The sequence below is a fragment of the Mangifera indica genome, chromosome 7, assembly GCF_011075055.1.
Source record: "Mangifera indica cultivar Alphonso chromosome 7, CATAS_Mindica_2.1, whole genome shotgun sequence".
NCBI lineage: Eukaryota > Viridiplantae > Streptophyta > Magnoliopsida > Sapindales > Anacardiaceae > Mangifera > Mangifera indica.
The window spans coordinates 2,724,254-2,739,877 of record NC_058143.1 but is presented as its reverse complement, the minus strand read 5'-3'; the positions used below and the strand labels follow the sequence as shown (position 1 = coordinate 2,739,877).

Here is a 15,624-nt window from a genome sequence, read left to right as displayed (position 1 = left end):
GTTTGAAGAGAACAGAAAATTCTTGAGATTCCTCAGATTTCATTTTACTTCATCGGAATTTTCAGTTCTTTTACTCTGTGGTCATCTCCCAACACCATGGCGAACTGTGCGGCCTTCATCGGAATTTTCAGTTCTTCCACGAGTTTCTCCGAGATGAAGTTATGAGTCGCTCTGCTGTCGATCAGAACTAACACCTTCCTACCCTTCAACTCCCCCACCATTTTCATTGTTTTTGGAGAGCCAATACCAACCACCGAACTCACTTTCAAACTCACCATCATCTCTTTATTCATTTTCTTGTTCCACGTGCCAACTTCTAAGAAGCAGAGGAAACTGAACACTTCATATACTTATTGTTTTAAGTGTTCTATACTTGTCTAATTTCCTCTGTTTTTGTATTTGTACTAAGATGGTTAACATACGTCTGGTTTTATTTTTGTCACATGTCCTCTGTTTTTGTTTTTTTATTTAATACATGGGAACTCTTTGTAATCTCCTCGCACTCCATTAACAATCAGTTGCTCGTAAAATAGTGATTGATGATGATTATTATTATACATGTTGCTGGACAAAGAAAACTGATATCTGATCCGAATGTGAAATCAAGTGATGAATATGTTAGATATATTTATTGGACAAGTTATAAAACATATATATTTTCAGTCTAATGAATTTTGAACCAGCTCCAATGTAAAGGTTTTAGCTTTAACTTATATTAGACTAACCATTGGATCTCGGTTGGATCAATTGATATGGTTTAGATTTTAAAACAATGGAATAGATTACTCATGACAAAGCTAAAGAAAGAACTAGATTTTTTGAAGTCAAATGGAATTTTGCCATTAGTTATACTAAAAATAAATAACTAAAACAAGTCCAACATGTGACAAATTGAGATCTTGAATTAATTCACTAATATTTAATTGCAACTGATGATGGCCTCAAAAATTAATTTGGCAAAACAGGTGAGTTACTTGCGGAACCTATGGGTAAACCATATAAAAACGAATATGCGAGATAAATTTTCTTTCCTTCACACAATATTTATGTGCTTAAAGAGAAAAATATTGAAAATTAAAAAATGAATACATTAAAATAATAAAAACAAAAGAGAAATAGTGAGAAATTAATATTAGTGATTAACTCATTGTTTTAGATATTCGTATATAATTTCTTATTCGTAGAGCCGGATACGAGTTTTAGATATATTTTCTTATATAACTTAACTTTTTTTCGATCCGCACTCGTATTGACTTGACTAATCTGCCCATTCGCTAGGTCTACTTAAAAACTCTACAGGTTCCTCGACTAATTTAAGCCAAATGACTATTTCTAAACCAAGGTTTAATTAAATAATATTTTCCATTCTTTAAGTTTAAAAAAGTCATTTTCCCAATTGATCAGTTAAATTTTTTATAAAATTGTTTGAAAAAGCAAAAAAAAAAACCCTCAAGCTAAATAGCACTTTACCCTTCAAATTTATATTAATTTCAATTAAAAATAATAAAAAAATTACTAATAAAAGTATAAATATGAGTGTTAATGATGTATAATAATATATTTGTGGGAAAACTATAATTTTTTAAAATGTTAGGGTTGTGAATAAATTTTTTTCAAGGGTTTTGGAAAGTTGAAAAAAGTTTGGAGTTTTTGTTTGTAATAAACTTTTTAAAACGACATTTACAACCCCACAATACTATACATTGTTCAATCAGATAGAGATATTGTTGTAATATTTTAAATCTCTAGAAAAAAATGACAATTATTACACACATATTGTAATATTTGGACAAATTGATATGAATAGTTATTTACTATTAATAACGAATAACTAACTTTGATAAAAGAGTAAAATGATATAAGCAATATTATGTGTACATATTTTTAAGTACCCAATTACATATAATATGTTATCATATGATTTGATACAACTTTATCTTTAATTTAAAGTCAGTTAATCATATGTTTTTGCAATGTGCTTTCGCAAAAGAAAATAATTAGATTAGTAATGTGCTTTTGCAAAATAGGTTTGAATAAATACACAAAGTAAAAAAAATGTCAGCCAGACTTTCATAAATAATGAAAAAAAATAGAAAGAATTATATATATATTTTTTGTGTATATTTTCGGTTAAATTATTTAAATTTTGATGTAGCATTTCGAAGGGATGTAGAAGTGAATAAAAAAAAAGAAAAAAATGAGAGACAATTTTCATTATCATGTAAAATTTTCATATTAGTTTGAGAAGATTAGATGAACAACAATCAAAATGTAAACATCACGTGGCAATTGACAATAAAGCTTGAGAAGTATAATATTTTGTCAATTTTTATACAACAAAATGTTAATTCATTATGTATTAAAAGGATAAAAAACATATCACACATTCAACAACTTAATTAATTACTTTCAAAAAAGTTCAACCAATATTTTGTATATGCCAATTTTAATACGAAGTCATCATCAAGATCATTACAAGCATAGATATCTTGAATTCCATCCTTGAAGTAAGGAGGTACATAAGGAAGTTCACTGGGCATCGATAAGAAATCACGTGCCATCTTAGCTAGTGTTGGATAAACTGGAGATTTGTCACGCCACCATTGTAGAATATCAAACATTTCATCTTGAGGAAACTCGTCTCTCAAATAGCAGTCAAGTTCTGATTTTGAAGTAATATTATAGTCATGGCTTGAAGAGGATGATGACATGCCCTTTACATATTCATTGAAAATATTTGTAACATCATCAATCGCTTTTTGAAGGTGTATCTCAGAATCATTATCATAAATCATTTTATAGATATTTTCTACCATCTTCAATTTACATCGTGGATCCAAAATGACCCCGACTTCTAAAATCGACCTAGAATTCTTCCAATATTCTGCAAGACGTTTTTTGATAAGTGATGCAATGTGGCAAATGTAATAATTATCACTTTTTCTCAACTGAACTAATTTGAAAAAAATGTCACGGATGAATTTGAAATTCACAGTTTCAGTTTTATATTCAGAATCTCTCAACTTAAGAATTTCTTTTTTGTAATCACCTAGCACTTGCCAACCACTATAGAGTAATTTTGCGTCATCCCAATCCTCTTTTGTAAAATTGATAAACTTGAAATCAGGATCTATATGCTCCAGTTCATTAAATGCTTCTTTACATCCCATTACCCACTTAAACACTCTAATGCTATTACCCCAACGAGGAGGAACACTTTGGGAAGTTACTATTTTGCCCATGGACAAAGCTTGATGTACTGCACATCCAAACTTTTGACCATTGGATGGTGTGCAAACGTAGTCCCTAAGCTTAGACGCTTTAGCAATAATATTATTTGGTGAAATTTCTTTCAAATCATTGAAAAATTCCCAATAAAATATATTATATAAAGCATAACTCGGAAAATCTGTCCCAATAAACGGAAGTGAACCTCCTTCGTTGAACCAGTTGTTCAAATTCTGGGTAACTTCCTCATATGGTTCTCCATGACAGATAAACATAGAAAACATTTTTGTGTGTATGTTCCAATCCACTAGCAAAGACTTAAAAATTTCATAGCCATCATCTTCATCCTCATCTTCACAATTTGCCACAAATATAATCATGTTTCTCAATTCCCAACTATCATCAACAAACCAGATATTCATGAACCAAAAACCATTCCAGCACCACCTATCAAATGTTACGCTAACACGAGAAGGAAGCTTATCTATATATCCATGAAATTTGCACTTCACTTGTTCATAAACAACAAGAATATCATCCTTGATGCCATTTAGCCCATACTTAATAATCCTTTGCACAAAGTCAGAGCCATTCAAATTTGTACCAATCATACTTTTCTCTTTTACTTTATCTGCAACTGCACTTGGATTTCTCAAACCAAGGCAACTTTGTAAATGATTTTTGAGATGTGTGGTTCCACTCTTACTTGATCCTACAAACTCTTTCTTACAATGTTTACACTTAGCCCATTCCTTTCCATCTTGGCCTATATACTTTGTGAAGTCCTCCCAAACCTTTGACCACCTTTTTCGTTTAGAACATGATAAACTTTGTGCATTTGGACCCATCACCACATCATTCTCTTGATTTAGAGTAGGTCCAAAATAGACATTTTGTTGAGTGATCTCCTGTTAACACACAAACAACTCTATCACCTAATAAACTACAAAAGCCAAATAAAAATTGAGCCCAAGGAAAGAAATTGAATCTCTGAAACATATTTAAGGCAACCAAGTCAATTTGTATAGTTTGCTAGCAAGCACGTAGACATTGGCTAAGAATTCTAAAGATTACTGAATATATATTTTTCTTTATTAATTGAGGAATTTCTTACTTTAATTTATTTCAAATATATAATATAAAGAGAGAGAAAAGGAACCTGTCCATGGTACTGATATATTCCATTGACGTTGAAAGATACAGGCTGTTTTCCATGTTGCATCGAAGATTCAATATCCTTCTCATTTCCAATGGAAAAAATAAAATAAGAAACAGTCATTTTGCATTGGACAAACATGCTTTTATAATCTTTTTCTTTTGGGAAAAAGGCTGTTTAATGATATTCAATTCAGTAGAACATTTTAAACTATTATTGGAATGAATTTTTTTTCCTAGTAGAATATTCCAAATTGTTTTCTATTTGAATGATGGTTGAATTTTGTCTAATTTTTTTTCTCAAATAAAAGCAAAAAAGGATATTCCATTCCCTTCTGTTAAATCTTCTGCTAAAAATTTCATATTTGTTATCATAAATTTGAAAGCTTGGCCAACAAATTTGTTATCATAAATTTGAAAGCTTGGCTAAAAGACTTTTATATTTTATCATAAATTTGAAAGCTTGGCCAACAAATTTGTTATCATAAATTTGAAAGCTTGGCTAAAAGACTTTTATATTTTCTTATTAATAAAATTTCATTACTCTTTATTAACTTTCAAATGTTAATTTACGAACCTTGAGGTAACTTGGTCACTTGTCAATTTCACTCTTTTAGTCACAAAAATCTTGATCAATTAATGAAATAAATTGAATGGTTAACAACTTGTCATCCTTCAATCTATTAATATCTTGTTTAAATTACAAAAATGTTAATAATTGAGTCTTGCATTTAAAGAATAAAAATATTAATAGCCAAATCATTTACTAAAAGACAAAGAAGGAAAATAATTTAGTAATACAATATACATCTTAAACAATATAATTTTATATTTAAGTTTTGTTTTGATTGGAAAAATGTTAATAATAGACTCTGGAGTTTAAAAAGTGAAAGTGTCAAATATTTTATTAAAAGATATAAAAAGAAATCAATATAACAATACATATCTAGACATATAATCTATATAAAATCTTCTTATTTAAATTAAAAAAATGTTAAATTAAGAAAGTATTAATAGTTAAGTTTTTTTATTACAAAACAAAAAAAGAAAATGCCATAATAATACAAATCTTAGACAATATAATCTTTTAATAATCAAATTTTTTATTACACCACATAAAAAGAAAATGATATCACAATAATAACATTAGACAATATAATCTTTTAGAGCAATGCTATGAGTAACCATTTTTGATACATAATTCATATACACAGTGATGTGTCATCATGTAATTAGGTGATTTTAAAACATGTGTCATTATATAATAAAGAAACATCAAATCACATGATAACACCTCATCTGTGTACACAAATTGTGTATCAAAAATGGGTATATATAGTTTTATTGAATCTTTTAATGGTTAAGTCTTTTACTTCTTGACAAAAAAGAAAAATAATATAACAATACAAATCTTAGAAAAATAAATAAAATGATAAGATTATACAAAAGCAAGTACTCCTTGATTAGAAAAACTATAGGTCCCAATGTTTTTCTCTTTTTTTTTTAATTTTTTCCAGGATTCCTATAAGCTGGTTTCTTTTATAGGATAATTCTATGGATTTTTATTAATTGGAAAAAAAAATCATATACTTGGATTAGAAGACAGATTTTTTTTCTTTAAATGGAAAGGAGATTCTAACTATAACAAAGTAAAAAATATAAGTAATATAAATGATACTAGAGTACCTTTTAAGTTATGTTTTATACAAGAAAAAATTATTTTGATAAAATATGAGAGAGTTTCAGATCTATATAAAAACAATTATGAATTACATTTTATAGATAAAAAATCAATAAAATTATGTATGTAAACAATGAACACAAACTTAAGTGTAACTAATAACATGTTATCATGTGATTGGATGATTTTGTATTATAAAAAAGTAACATCCAATTACATAGTAATATATTATTATTTGTACTCAAGTTTGCACCGATTATTTATAAACATAATATAGTGCTACTCTAAAAATAATTATTTTTTCCAGGTATAGATATGTGATATATAAAGAAGTATGTAAAAGAATATGATTTTGTTGATATATATTAAATTTTATATTATTAAATAATTACATAATTTTGTTCAAAATTAGTTATCTTACCTAAAGTGTAACTTGATAAAACAAAGAAAATTTATGGGGCCTTTGGTTTAGGATGGGATAATTTTGTTTAACCCTCGTAATTTGTCATTTATTTCTGTCATTACCATATTTGATTTGTCAACTATTAAATTACTCTACTAATCTTTGATTATAAATGGTGATGTGATAGATAATATAGTAGTAAATTTGATTACCATTTTTACGATATGTATTAAAAGATTACCATGATAATGTTTTACACTTATAAGATTCTTTGGTCAAATATACCCTAAATTTTCAATTAAAATAACAAATAATATAGAAAATATTTAAAAAATTTTAATAATAAGAAGACAAGTAAAAATAATTTAATTTATTTATTTTATAATTTGACAACATTAAAAAATTTTAATATATCATTACATGAAGAATATTTTAGAAAATTAACAAAGAAAAGATTCTAACATAAGGCATTTTAGAATATATAAGGCATATATATATATATATATAGGAAACACAAAAATATATTTAACTTAGGAAAATCTAAAATATTTAAAGTGAAAAAGAAAAAACAAATCACTGTAAAACCTTGAAAACACGTTGAATTCAAACAAAAAAATAAGAATTTTAGTCATCAATTCTACGTCGGTTAATCTTAATTTCTTGAAAAACAAAATGAAAAGTAAAGAGCAATAAACATGTAAGTATGTAAAATTACCTGTAGATCCTGTCGAAGAGATTGAAGATAATCCATGATGTCATCTCTCATTTCTGGGATACTGTTATACTGATGTACAAAATCTTTCAAACATTTTATTTCTTCACTGATTTTAAACTTTCGTAACTACATAAATTACATAGACATAAGAAAGAGAAAACATTGAAATTGATAAAACATGAAAAAGAAAACTATTTCTTACTTGTAAATACTCTCGAGGACTCACTTGAATGTTTCTTAGATCCATCTCTTCCTTTGCAAATGAGCCTAAATTATTTGATATATGTAAGCTTTTGAATGAGAGAAACTGATGAAGCTTGCAATGTATAAATAGAAATTAGGGTCATCATTAGTGGTGGCTTCTTTGCCCTTTCATTGTTTGTCTCTATCTTCTTTTTGTCAAAGGGAAAAACGGAGTGGTTGGCAAAGTCTTAAATTAATTCTAAAAAATTACTTTTTATATTTAATCAACAACCATCTTGCCCTTGACAATAAGACGATTGGTGGGTGGGTCTAATTCTGTCATTTTCCTTCACATTAAGAAATAATTTCTGCTCAACAACTGTTTGAACAGAACATAAAATTCTGGAAATTCCTCAAATTTCATTTTGAGTTACATGAATCTATTTATAGAAGTAATCGTTGCCATGTTGGCAATCTCCGGCAAATTACATCTCAAACCATTCAATAAAAGCAGAAGAAGCACAAAATTACTTATCTGTAGCCGTCCATTTGACAGAAGCATTTCCAGTTGACTACATCAATAAGCTAACTACTGCCGGGTGTCTTCTTCCCTCCCCACTCTCTTTTCCTGCACGTGGTATAGTATGTATGTGAGTTCTAACAGACTACTACATCAATAAGCAAATTTCATAAACTGCAATTCATAAGATTTCATCTTATTCCATCCAATTAATCATTTATCATAGAAACAAGTTGTTTAGATTTAAAAATGAATATAATAATAAACTCCATCCTGCTCTTTCATTGTTTGCCTTACTCTTCTTGCAGTCAAGAAGAAAAGAGTAGTGGTGGTTAAGTTATTGACAACCATCCTGCATTTACAACATTGTTATTGATAAATTCATTATTTGCATATATTTATGTCATGATTTGCTTAGCTTTTGTTGTGAATTTGTTAGCTTATCAGTATTATTTTCTATGGTTAATCAGAAAGCAGGTTGTAATTTGAGCAGATTTGGAGCAAAACTGAAGATATTTTGAGCAAAATCAAAGATTATGATTGGATATATCTTAAGATACTAATCAAGGCAAGAAGGTCAAATTGAAAAATCTTATCAAGTGATTACACTTTGGCCAATCAAAGAAGAGCCTACTTACAATCCAATTTGGAAAAGAAGTTCGTAGAATTAGGGAGGGAATCTGTCAAATAATTGAACTCCTATTTTTTAGCCTTGATATCCTATCATTATGATGTGCTTTACGTTAAATAGAGAGAAAAGGGGAGGCAGCTTTTATGTTATGTATTGTTTTTTTTCTCTCTACAATTTCTTAGTAGAAAATGAACGGCTAGTTTTATAGTTCGGTTCAAGGGGACGACTCTATCTCCATCATCGGTTGTGAGAAGTAAAGTTGTGATTCGTAATTCTTTTGTATTCAAGTATTTATTTCTTCCTGAATTCGATTTTATGCAATTAATTACTATTTCTCGCTTGTTGAATTGGTTTGAGCTTGCATATATTGTAACATCTCTGGTCCAATAACCCGACCCACTATCAAGATATTGTTCACTTTAGACACACAGTCCATCATGGTTTTGTTTCTAGGCTTTGCAACCCAAAACACGTCTTAACAGTTAAGGAGCTTACAGACTATTTAACCAGTCAAATTCTCCCACCATTAACCAATGTGAGATACATAGATAAACTCAGCATCTCTTTCATGCTTTGTTGATGTGGGATTCGCCTAAGGATATCACATACAACCCCCTTACGGGACTCAGCGTTTTCGCTGAGGTTTACTCTACCATTATTCAAGAGGACACGCGGAGCTGCTCTGATACCATTTGTAACATCTCTGATCCAGTAACCCGACCTACTGTCAAGATGTTATCCACTTTGGACACACAGTCCATCATGGTTTTGCTTCTGGGCTTTGCAAACCAAAACACATCTTAACAGTTAAGGAGCTCATAGTCTATTTAGCCAGTCAAATTCTCCTACCACTAACCAATGTGGGATACATAGATAGACCCAACATCTCTCTCGTGCTTTGTCGATGTGGGATTCGCCTAAGGGTATCACATATATGCTTTCTAGTTCATCTCAATCTGTAATTGTTGTTAGGAATTAGAATAAGAGGCAAAGTGAATTAACTAGATACCTTCCTTTTTCATGTTAATTTACTAGGAAGAAATGAAACAAGTTGAATCGTTTAAGCTTTTGAATGGTTGCTTGGAATAAATTTACATTCTTTGTTTTTACGACTTTTATTGAATGAATGAGAATTTTTTTTTTTCAATATTGAAATTGTTTGATAATAAGGAATTGATTGGAAGCTTTTTCCAGTTAATTTTATTATTGAATGTCTTGGTTTCTTTTAGCTTTAAAGGAAATCAAATTTATTTGCTTGAATTAAAGATGATTATTTCATTTCTATGATCAATCAAATTTATGGAATGAATGTTTAACCCTTGAACTGGATTACTTTAATTGGATTGGTTTTCTTATTTATTTATTATTTATTATTATTTTTTCAAAACTCTTAATTAGAAAAAATATATATATATATATAAAAACCTCACTCTCAATATTGGTTTTCTTTTGTAGGAAGTTTATAGTAAAATTTCCCTTGGGATTCGACTTGGTTTTCACTGTCACACTACAATAAAAATTTTGTTGATAGTAAAAATTAGTATTATTTTTGGAGGTTTCAACGGACCACCAAAAATTTGGCGTCATTGCCAGGGATCGAACCCGGGTCACCCACATGACAAACGGGAATAATCATTTATCATAGAAACAAGTTGTTTAGATTTAAAAATGAAAATAATAATAAACTCCATCCTACTATTTCATTGTTTGCCTTACTCTTCTTGCAGTCAAGAAGAAAAGAGTAGTGGTGGTTAAGTTATTGACAACCATCCTGCATTTACAACATTGTTATCATATAATATATGAACTTTAATTGTAAGTGGTATGAATAAGGGCAAACTTCCTACGCTGCTTCACCCAACCTTGAATCCACTATGGAACAAGATCGGGAATTTTCTCTTCCATGGTAATAGTTCCTATATTTAATCCTAGTTATAATAGCAAATTCCAAACATTCACTTTTGATGATATTCCTATTCATCAATACAAGAATCGTATTCATGAAATGACTAGATGGATTAATAAAGAGCTTCAGAAGCCTAGCGGTACCATTAACCAGGTGCTGACCAGTTTTGTTTCACATTTCACTGGTGATCTACGAGAATGGTGGATAGTTCTTGCTCAATACCATCAAATCCAACTCCTTAATGTTGATTAATTCATATATAACATTTATATGGAATTCTTAGGCAGCCCCACTCATCTTGAAGATTAAGTATAAGAAGAGTTCTTTAAATTAAATTGTTGCTATTTCAATTCGAAGCATTTAGAGCAATATTTTAAGAAAGTACGTGCACGATTCTATATTCTCAAAGGTGTTGATGATCCAAATCTCAAACAAGCATATTTGAATCAACTTCCCAAGCCTTTGGGAAATGAAACTCTCAAATATTTGAAGTTTCAAGATAGATCTTTAGCACAAACTATTCTTGGAGATCTATACCAGACGGTGTTAGCTTAACTCCAACTTCTTTGCAATAAGTCTAGATTCCTCTCTAATATTGAACACTTGGGAAAAACATTAGGGAAGACTTGTGACTGACTCGACTTGAAGATTAAATGTTCTCACAAAAGTGACTAGTGCTACTACAAAACTTCAAAGAAAAAGCATTATCGTAGATTTAATCCCAAGTATGGGCGTAGATACTTCCCACCAATCAAGAAGTCTCGTTGCAAATTTTTCAAAAAGAAGCACACTCGAGTCAAACATGATTGATGCTAAATATGTCATAAGTGAGGCCATTTTTCCAAAGATTGTCCAAAAAAGAAGGGGGAAAAACTTGTTTCACAAATCTCTTAGTTCATTAGTCTCCAAGATTATGATGTTGAATCTCTCTTTTCAGAAACTGCATCTGAACATTCGAACTTAGATTTTATTATTCAAGAATCAAATACAGATACTTTCAAGGATGAAATTCTTGACTCTTGTATTGTCTCTTTAATGCTAGTATAATAGTCTCCTCTTCAGCCATTGGACGAAATTCGACTCCTTCTCCACAAATATGTCAAACCCTTTAAGATAATTGCTCTTATGGACATTAGTGTTGTTTCTTCAATCCTTAAACCCAATATGTTGCCATCTTTTTTTTGGACACCCCATCAACAACATTTCAAAGTTGCTAATAGCCAAATCTTCTCAACTAATTTTATTAGCAAAACCATCATTTTGTAACCTTTCCATTCAATCAATATTTTCCATAAATTCCTCTCTTCAGACCTCCCTAATAGAGATGCTATCCTTGGTTTAGATATTATTGAAAAACTTTTTGCAAAGAAAGTTTTTATATCCACCCACGACTTACAACATTATCAATAACTTTTGCCATAGAGTACTACCACTTAATTATTTCACCATTTCACCCTTGTCTACACTTCAATAAGAAATTATTAAATTTTCATGTGCAAATAGTCACTCATAATTCTTACTCAAATGTGCACACCTTTCTTGACAGAATCCAGACTTCTTTGTTACTTTTCCTTTCAAGAACATTGAATATGTTAACTACACCAAAACTAGTCACAAGGGTATGAATCCCGATAATCTCCTCCATGCCTAAGAAAAATGCACTGAACTCTAGAAAGAAGGTCCCATTGAACCTACACAATCTCCATGGGCATGTGAAGCTTTTTATTTTAACAAAAAAACAGAACAAGTTCGAGGAAAAATGAGATTGGTAATCAATTATAAACCTCTCAATGATTTCTTCCAAGATGATAAATTCCCCATACAGAACAAATAACTTTTTTTTTTGCCAACCTTGCTACTGTAACCATTCTTTCCAAGTTTGATTTAAAAATAGATTTTTGGCAACTTGACATTCATCCTTTTGATAAATCAAAGACAACTTTCACTATCCTAGGCCAACATTTTTAATGGACAGTCATGCTTTTTGGCTTGAAAATAGCTCATTCTCTTTTCCAGAAAGTTATGACCAAGATCTTTACTCCTTTGGGCAAACAAGCTCTTGTGTATATTGATGACATTATTTTGTTCTCAAAAACTGAAGCTAAACATGTCAAGCTCCTCTAACAGTTCCACCAAATTGTCCAAAACTATGGAATTATGCTTTTAGAAAAGAAAATGTTGATTGGGAAAAAATCCATTGAATTTCTCGATACGAAGATCTCTAATGGTACTTATGTTCCACAATCTCATATCGTCATCCATTTAGCAGATTTTCTAGATTAAAATTTGACCACAAAGCAAGTTCAATAGTTTCTTGGCATAGTCAATTATGTTTCAGAATTTGTTCCAAAGCTCAGTTAGATTACAAAGCCTTTATGGTTAATGCTCAAAAAACATCCTCCCAGTTAAGCTAAGGCCAAATAAAAGCAGTCCAAACCCTCAAACAACTTATCCCAACTTTGTCATTCTTATCCATTCCCTCTAAAGGAAAAAGAATCTTACAGACTGATGCAAGTAATGAATTTTGGTCTGCCATTCTTCTTGAAGACTAAGATGGGAAAAGAAATATTTGTGGTTATAAAAATGGCCAATTTTCACCCATTGAGAGCAATTATCATTCCATATTTAAAGAGATCCTAGTCGTCAAACGAGGAATTGAAAAAATTAAATTTCATCTAGCTGGACACCACTTTACTATTGAGATTGATATGACTTCTTTTCTAGCTATGGTTATCCCAAAAACCAAACGACTTACAAATCCTCAACTAATCCAATGGAGTTAATGGTTCTCTCAATACTCTTTTGACGAAAGGTATGTCAAGGAAAAATACAACATTCTTCCCAATTTTTTTACTCTACCTTCTCACCAAAAGACCTTTATAATCTCATCCAATCCCCTTATTATTCACCCTCACTTTCTTATCCCAATTCTCTACATCATGGATCCCATTCCCATAATTGTGCAATCTTTATCTCCAGGTATCCCTAACTTACCCTTAGAATTTTTTGATCTCTTTCATCATCTACCTCCAAATGACACTAAAACCCTTCACCAAATGATGCTCACTTACTAAACCTTACCCATTCAGGAAACTGGCATTCACACTCTTGGTAATCTTGGCGTACATCTTGATTTTCCTTATTTTACCCTCTTTTCCATTTCTGATGTATCCAAAACCTTCACTTGGAACACACTTTGGTTCTTATGGTATATTTTAGCCTGTTACACAATTGCTATTGAGTTCCCTATTTCTACCATGCTAAAATGGCCCAAAGATCTCAAGCATGGCTTTTACAACTCTAAATTTACCCCTTTATAGATTTTTCTCCAATGGTTTTACCATATCCCTCGGTGGACATGTACTATCACCTAGTATCATCTTGAACATCAAAGTTTTCATAGGAGTTCACAAGATTAATACTTTATCATTTTCCTTACTCGAAAAGCCTAGATCCTCAAATACCACAAAAAAGTATTATTTGGGACCAATATACGAAAATATGCACATCTTCCGTATAGCCTTTGAAAATACCATAAACATTATACCCATGATTATTAGAATTTTGAAAGAATGATTTTTAAAGCCAACTCAATCACCCCCATCAGATATGGCCCATTCTAGAAGATGACGTACCATGGGAATAGTTTTCCATTGAGTACAACTGTTAGATCAATCATCCAAAAGAAAAGTTTTTTGAAAAGACCAATGTCTAACACAAGAACACCTAACAAACATCTTTACAGTCATTTGATCACAATGACGACATGGACATCTTCCCAATCCTATCTCCTATCAACTAGAGATATGGTCCTCCTTTTCCATACTATCTAGAAAAGGTCACATCCTTATATCCTGCAAATGATTTGATATAAAGAAGAAATTCAATGAATTTTCTTTTTAATCAGTATTCTTTTTTCTAAAAACATAATTCCATATTTTTGGACAATCAGATGGAATTGTTAGAGGAACTTGACATGTTTAACTTTAGTTTCTAAGAACAAAAGAATGTCATCAATATACACAAGAGCTTGTTTGCCTAGAAGAGCAAAGATCTTGGTCATAGCTTTCTAGAAAAGAAAATGAGTTGTTTTCAAGCCAAAAGGCACGACTGTCCATTGAAAATATTGGCTTGGGATAGTGAAAGCTATCTTCGGTCTATCAACAAGATGAATGCCAAGTTACCACAAACGTGTTTTTAAATCAAACTTGGGGAGAATTGTTGTAGAAGTAAGGTTGGCAAAAAAAAATCTGTTTGTTCGGGATGAGGAATTTATCATCTTAGAGGAAATCATTAAGAGGTTAAAATTGATTATCAATCTTATTTTTCCTTGAACTTATTCTGCTCTTTTGTTAACATAAAAAGCTTCACATACCCATTGGGACTGTGTGGGTTTAATGAGACTTTCTTTTTGGAGTTCGATAAGTTCTTTTTGGTCTTGAAGGAGATGTTCGGGATTCATACCCTTGTGATTAGCTTTGGTAGGGTTAACATGTTTAGTGTTCTTGAAGGAAAAGTAACCAAAAAGTCTAGATTCTACCAAAGAGAGTGTGCACATTTGAGCAAGAATTTTGAGTGACTATTTGCATATGAAAGGTTAATAATTTCTGTTGAAGTAAAGATAAGGATGAAATGGTGAAATAATTGGCAAAAGTTGTTGATAATATTATAGGTTGTAGATGGATATAAAAACTTTTTTTGGAAAAAGTTTTTGAATAATATCGAACCCAAGGATAACATCTTTACCAAGGAGGTCTGAAGAGAAGAATTTATGGGAATTATTGACTAAAGGGAAGGCTTGCAAAATGATGTTTTACTGATAAAATTAGTTAAGATTTAGCTATTGACAGCTCTAAAATGTTATTGATAAGATTTCCAAAAAGAGGATGGCAACACATTTGGTTTGAGGATTGAAGAAACAACACTAGTGTCCACAAGAGCAATTATCATAAACGGTTTGGCATATTTGTAAAGAAGGAGTTGAACTTCGGCTAATGGTTGAGAAGGAGACTGTTGTATTGACATCAAAGAGACTGTAAGAGTCGAGAATTTCATCCTCAAAAGTATCTGTATTTGATTATTGAATAATAAAATATAAGTCCAAATATTCAAATACAGTTTCTGAAAATAGAGATTCAACATCATGATCTTAGAGGCTAGTGACCCGAGAGATTTGTGAAACAAGCTTTTTTTCCCTTCTTT

The 15,624-nt window shown here is 30.5% G+C and overlaps 1 protein-coding gene across 3 annotated transcripts in view; it reads right to left on the bottom strand.

The window, feature by feature from the left end:
- Positions 1–2,386: 2,386 nt before the first annotated feature.
- Positions 2,387–15,624, bottom strand: part of LOC123220381 (zinc finger BED domain-containing protein RICESLEEPER 1-like) — an 86,599-nt gene continuing 73,361 nt past the window's right edge. For 2 of the 3 annotated variants that reach the window (XM_044642592.1, XM_044642593.1), the window contains one exon: positions 2,387–4,136. In XM_044642592.1, the coding sequence (XP_044498527.1) occupies positions 2,400–4,136 (1,737 nt within the window). In that variant the 3' untranslated portion in view covers positions 2,387–2,399. Of the gene's footprint in view, positions 4,137–4,387; positions 4,466–7,182; positions 7,309–7,384; positions 7,648–15,624 lie in introns of those variants that run through there. The other variant, XM_044642591.1, reaches the window with a different exon arrangement.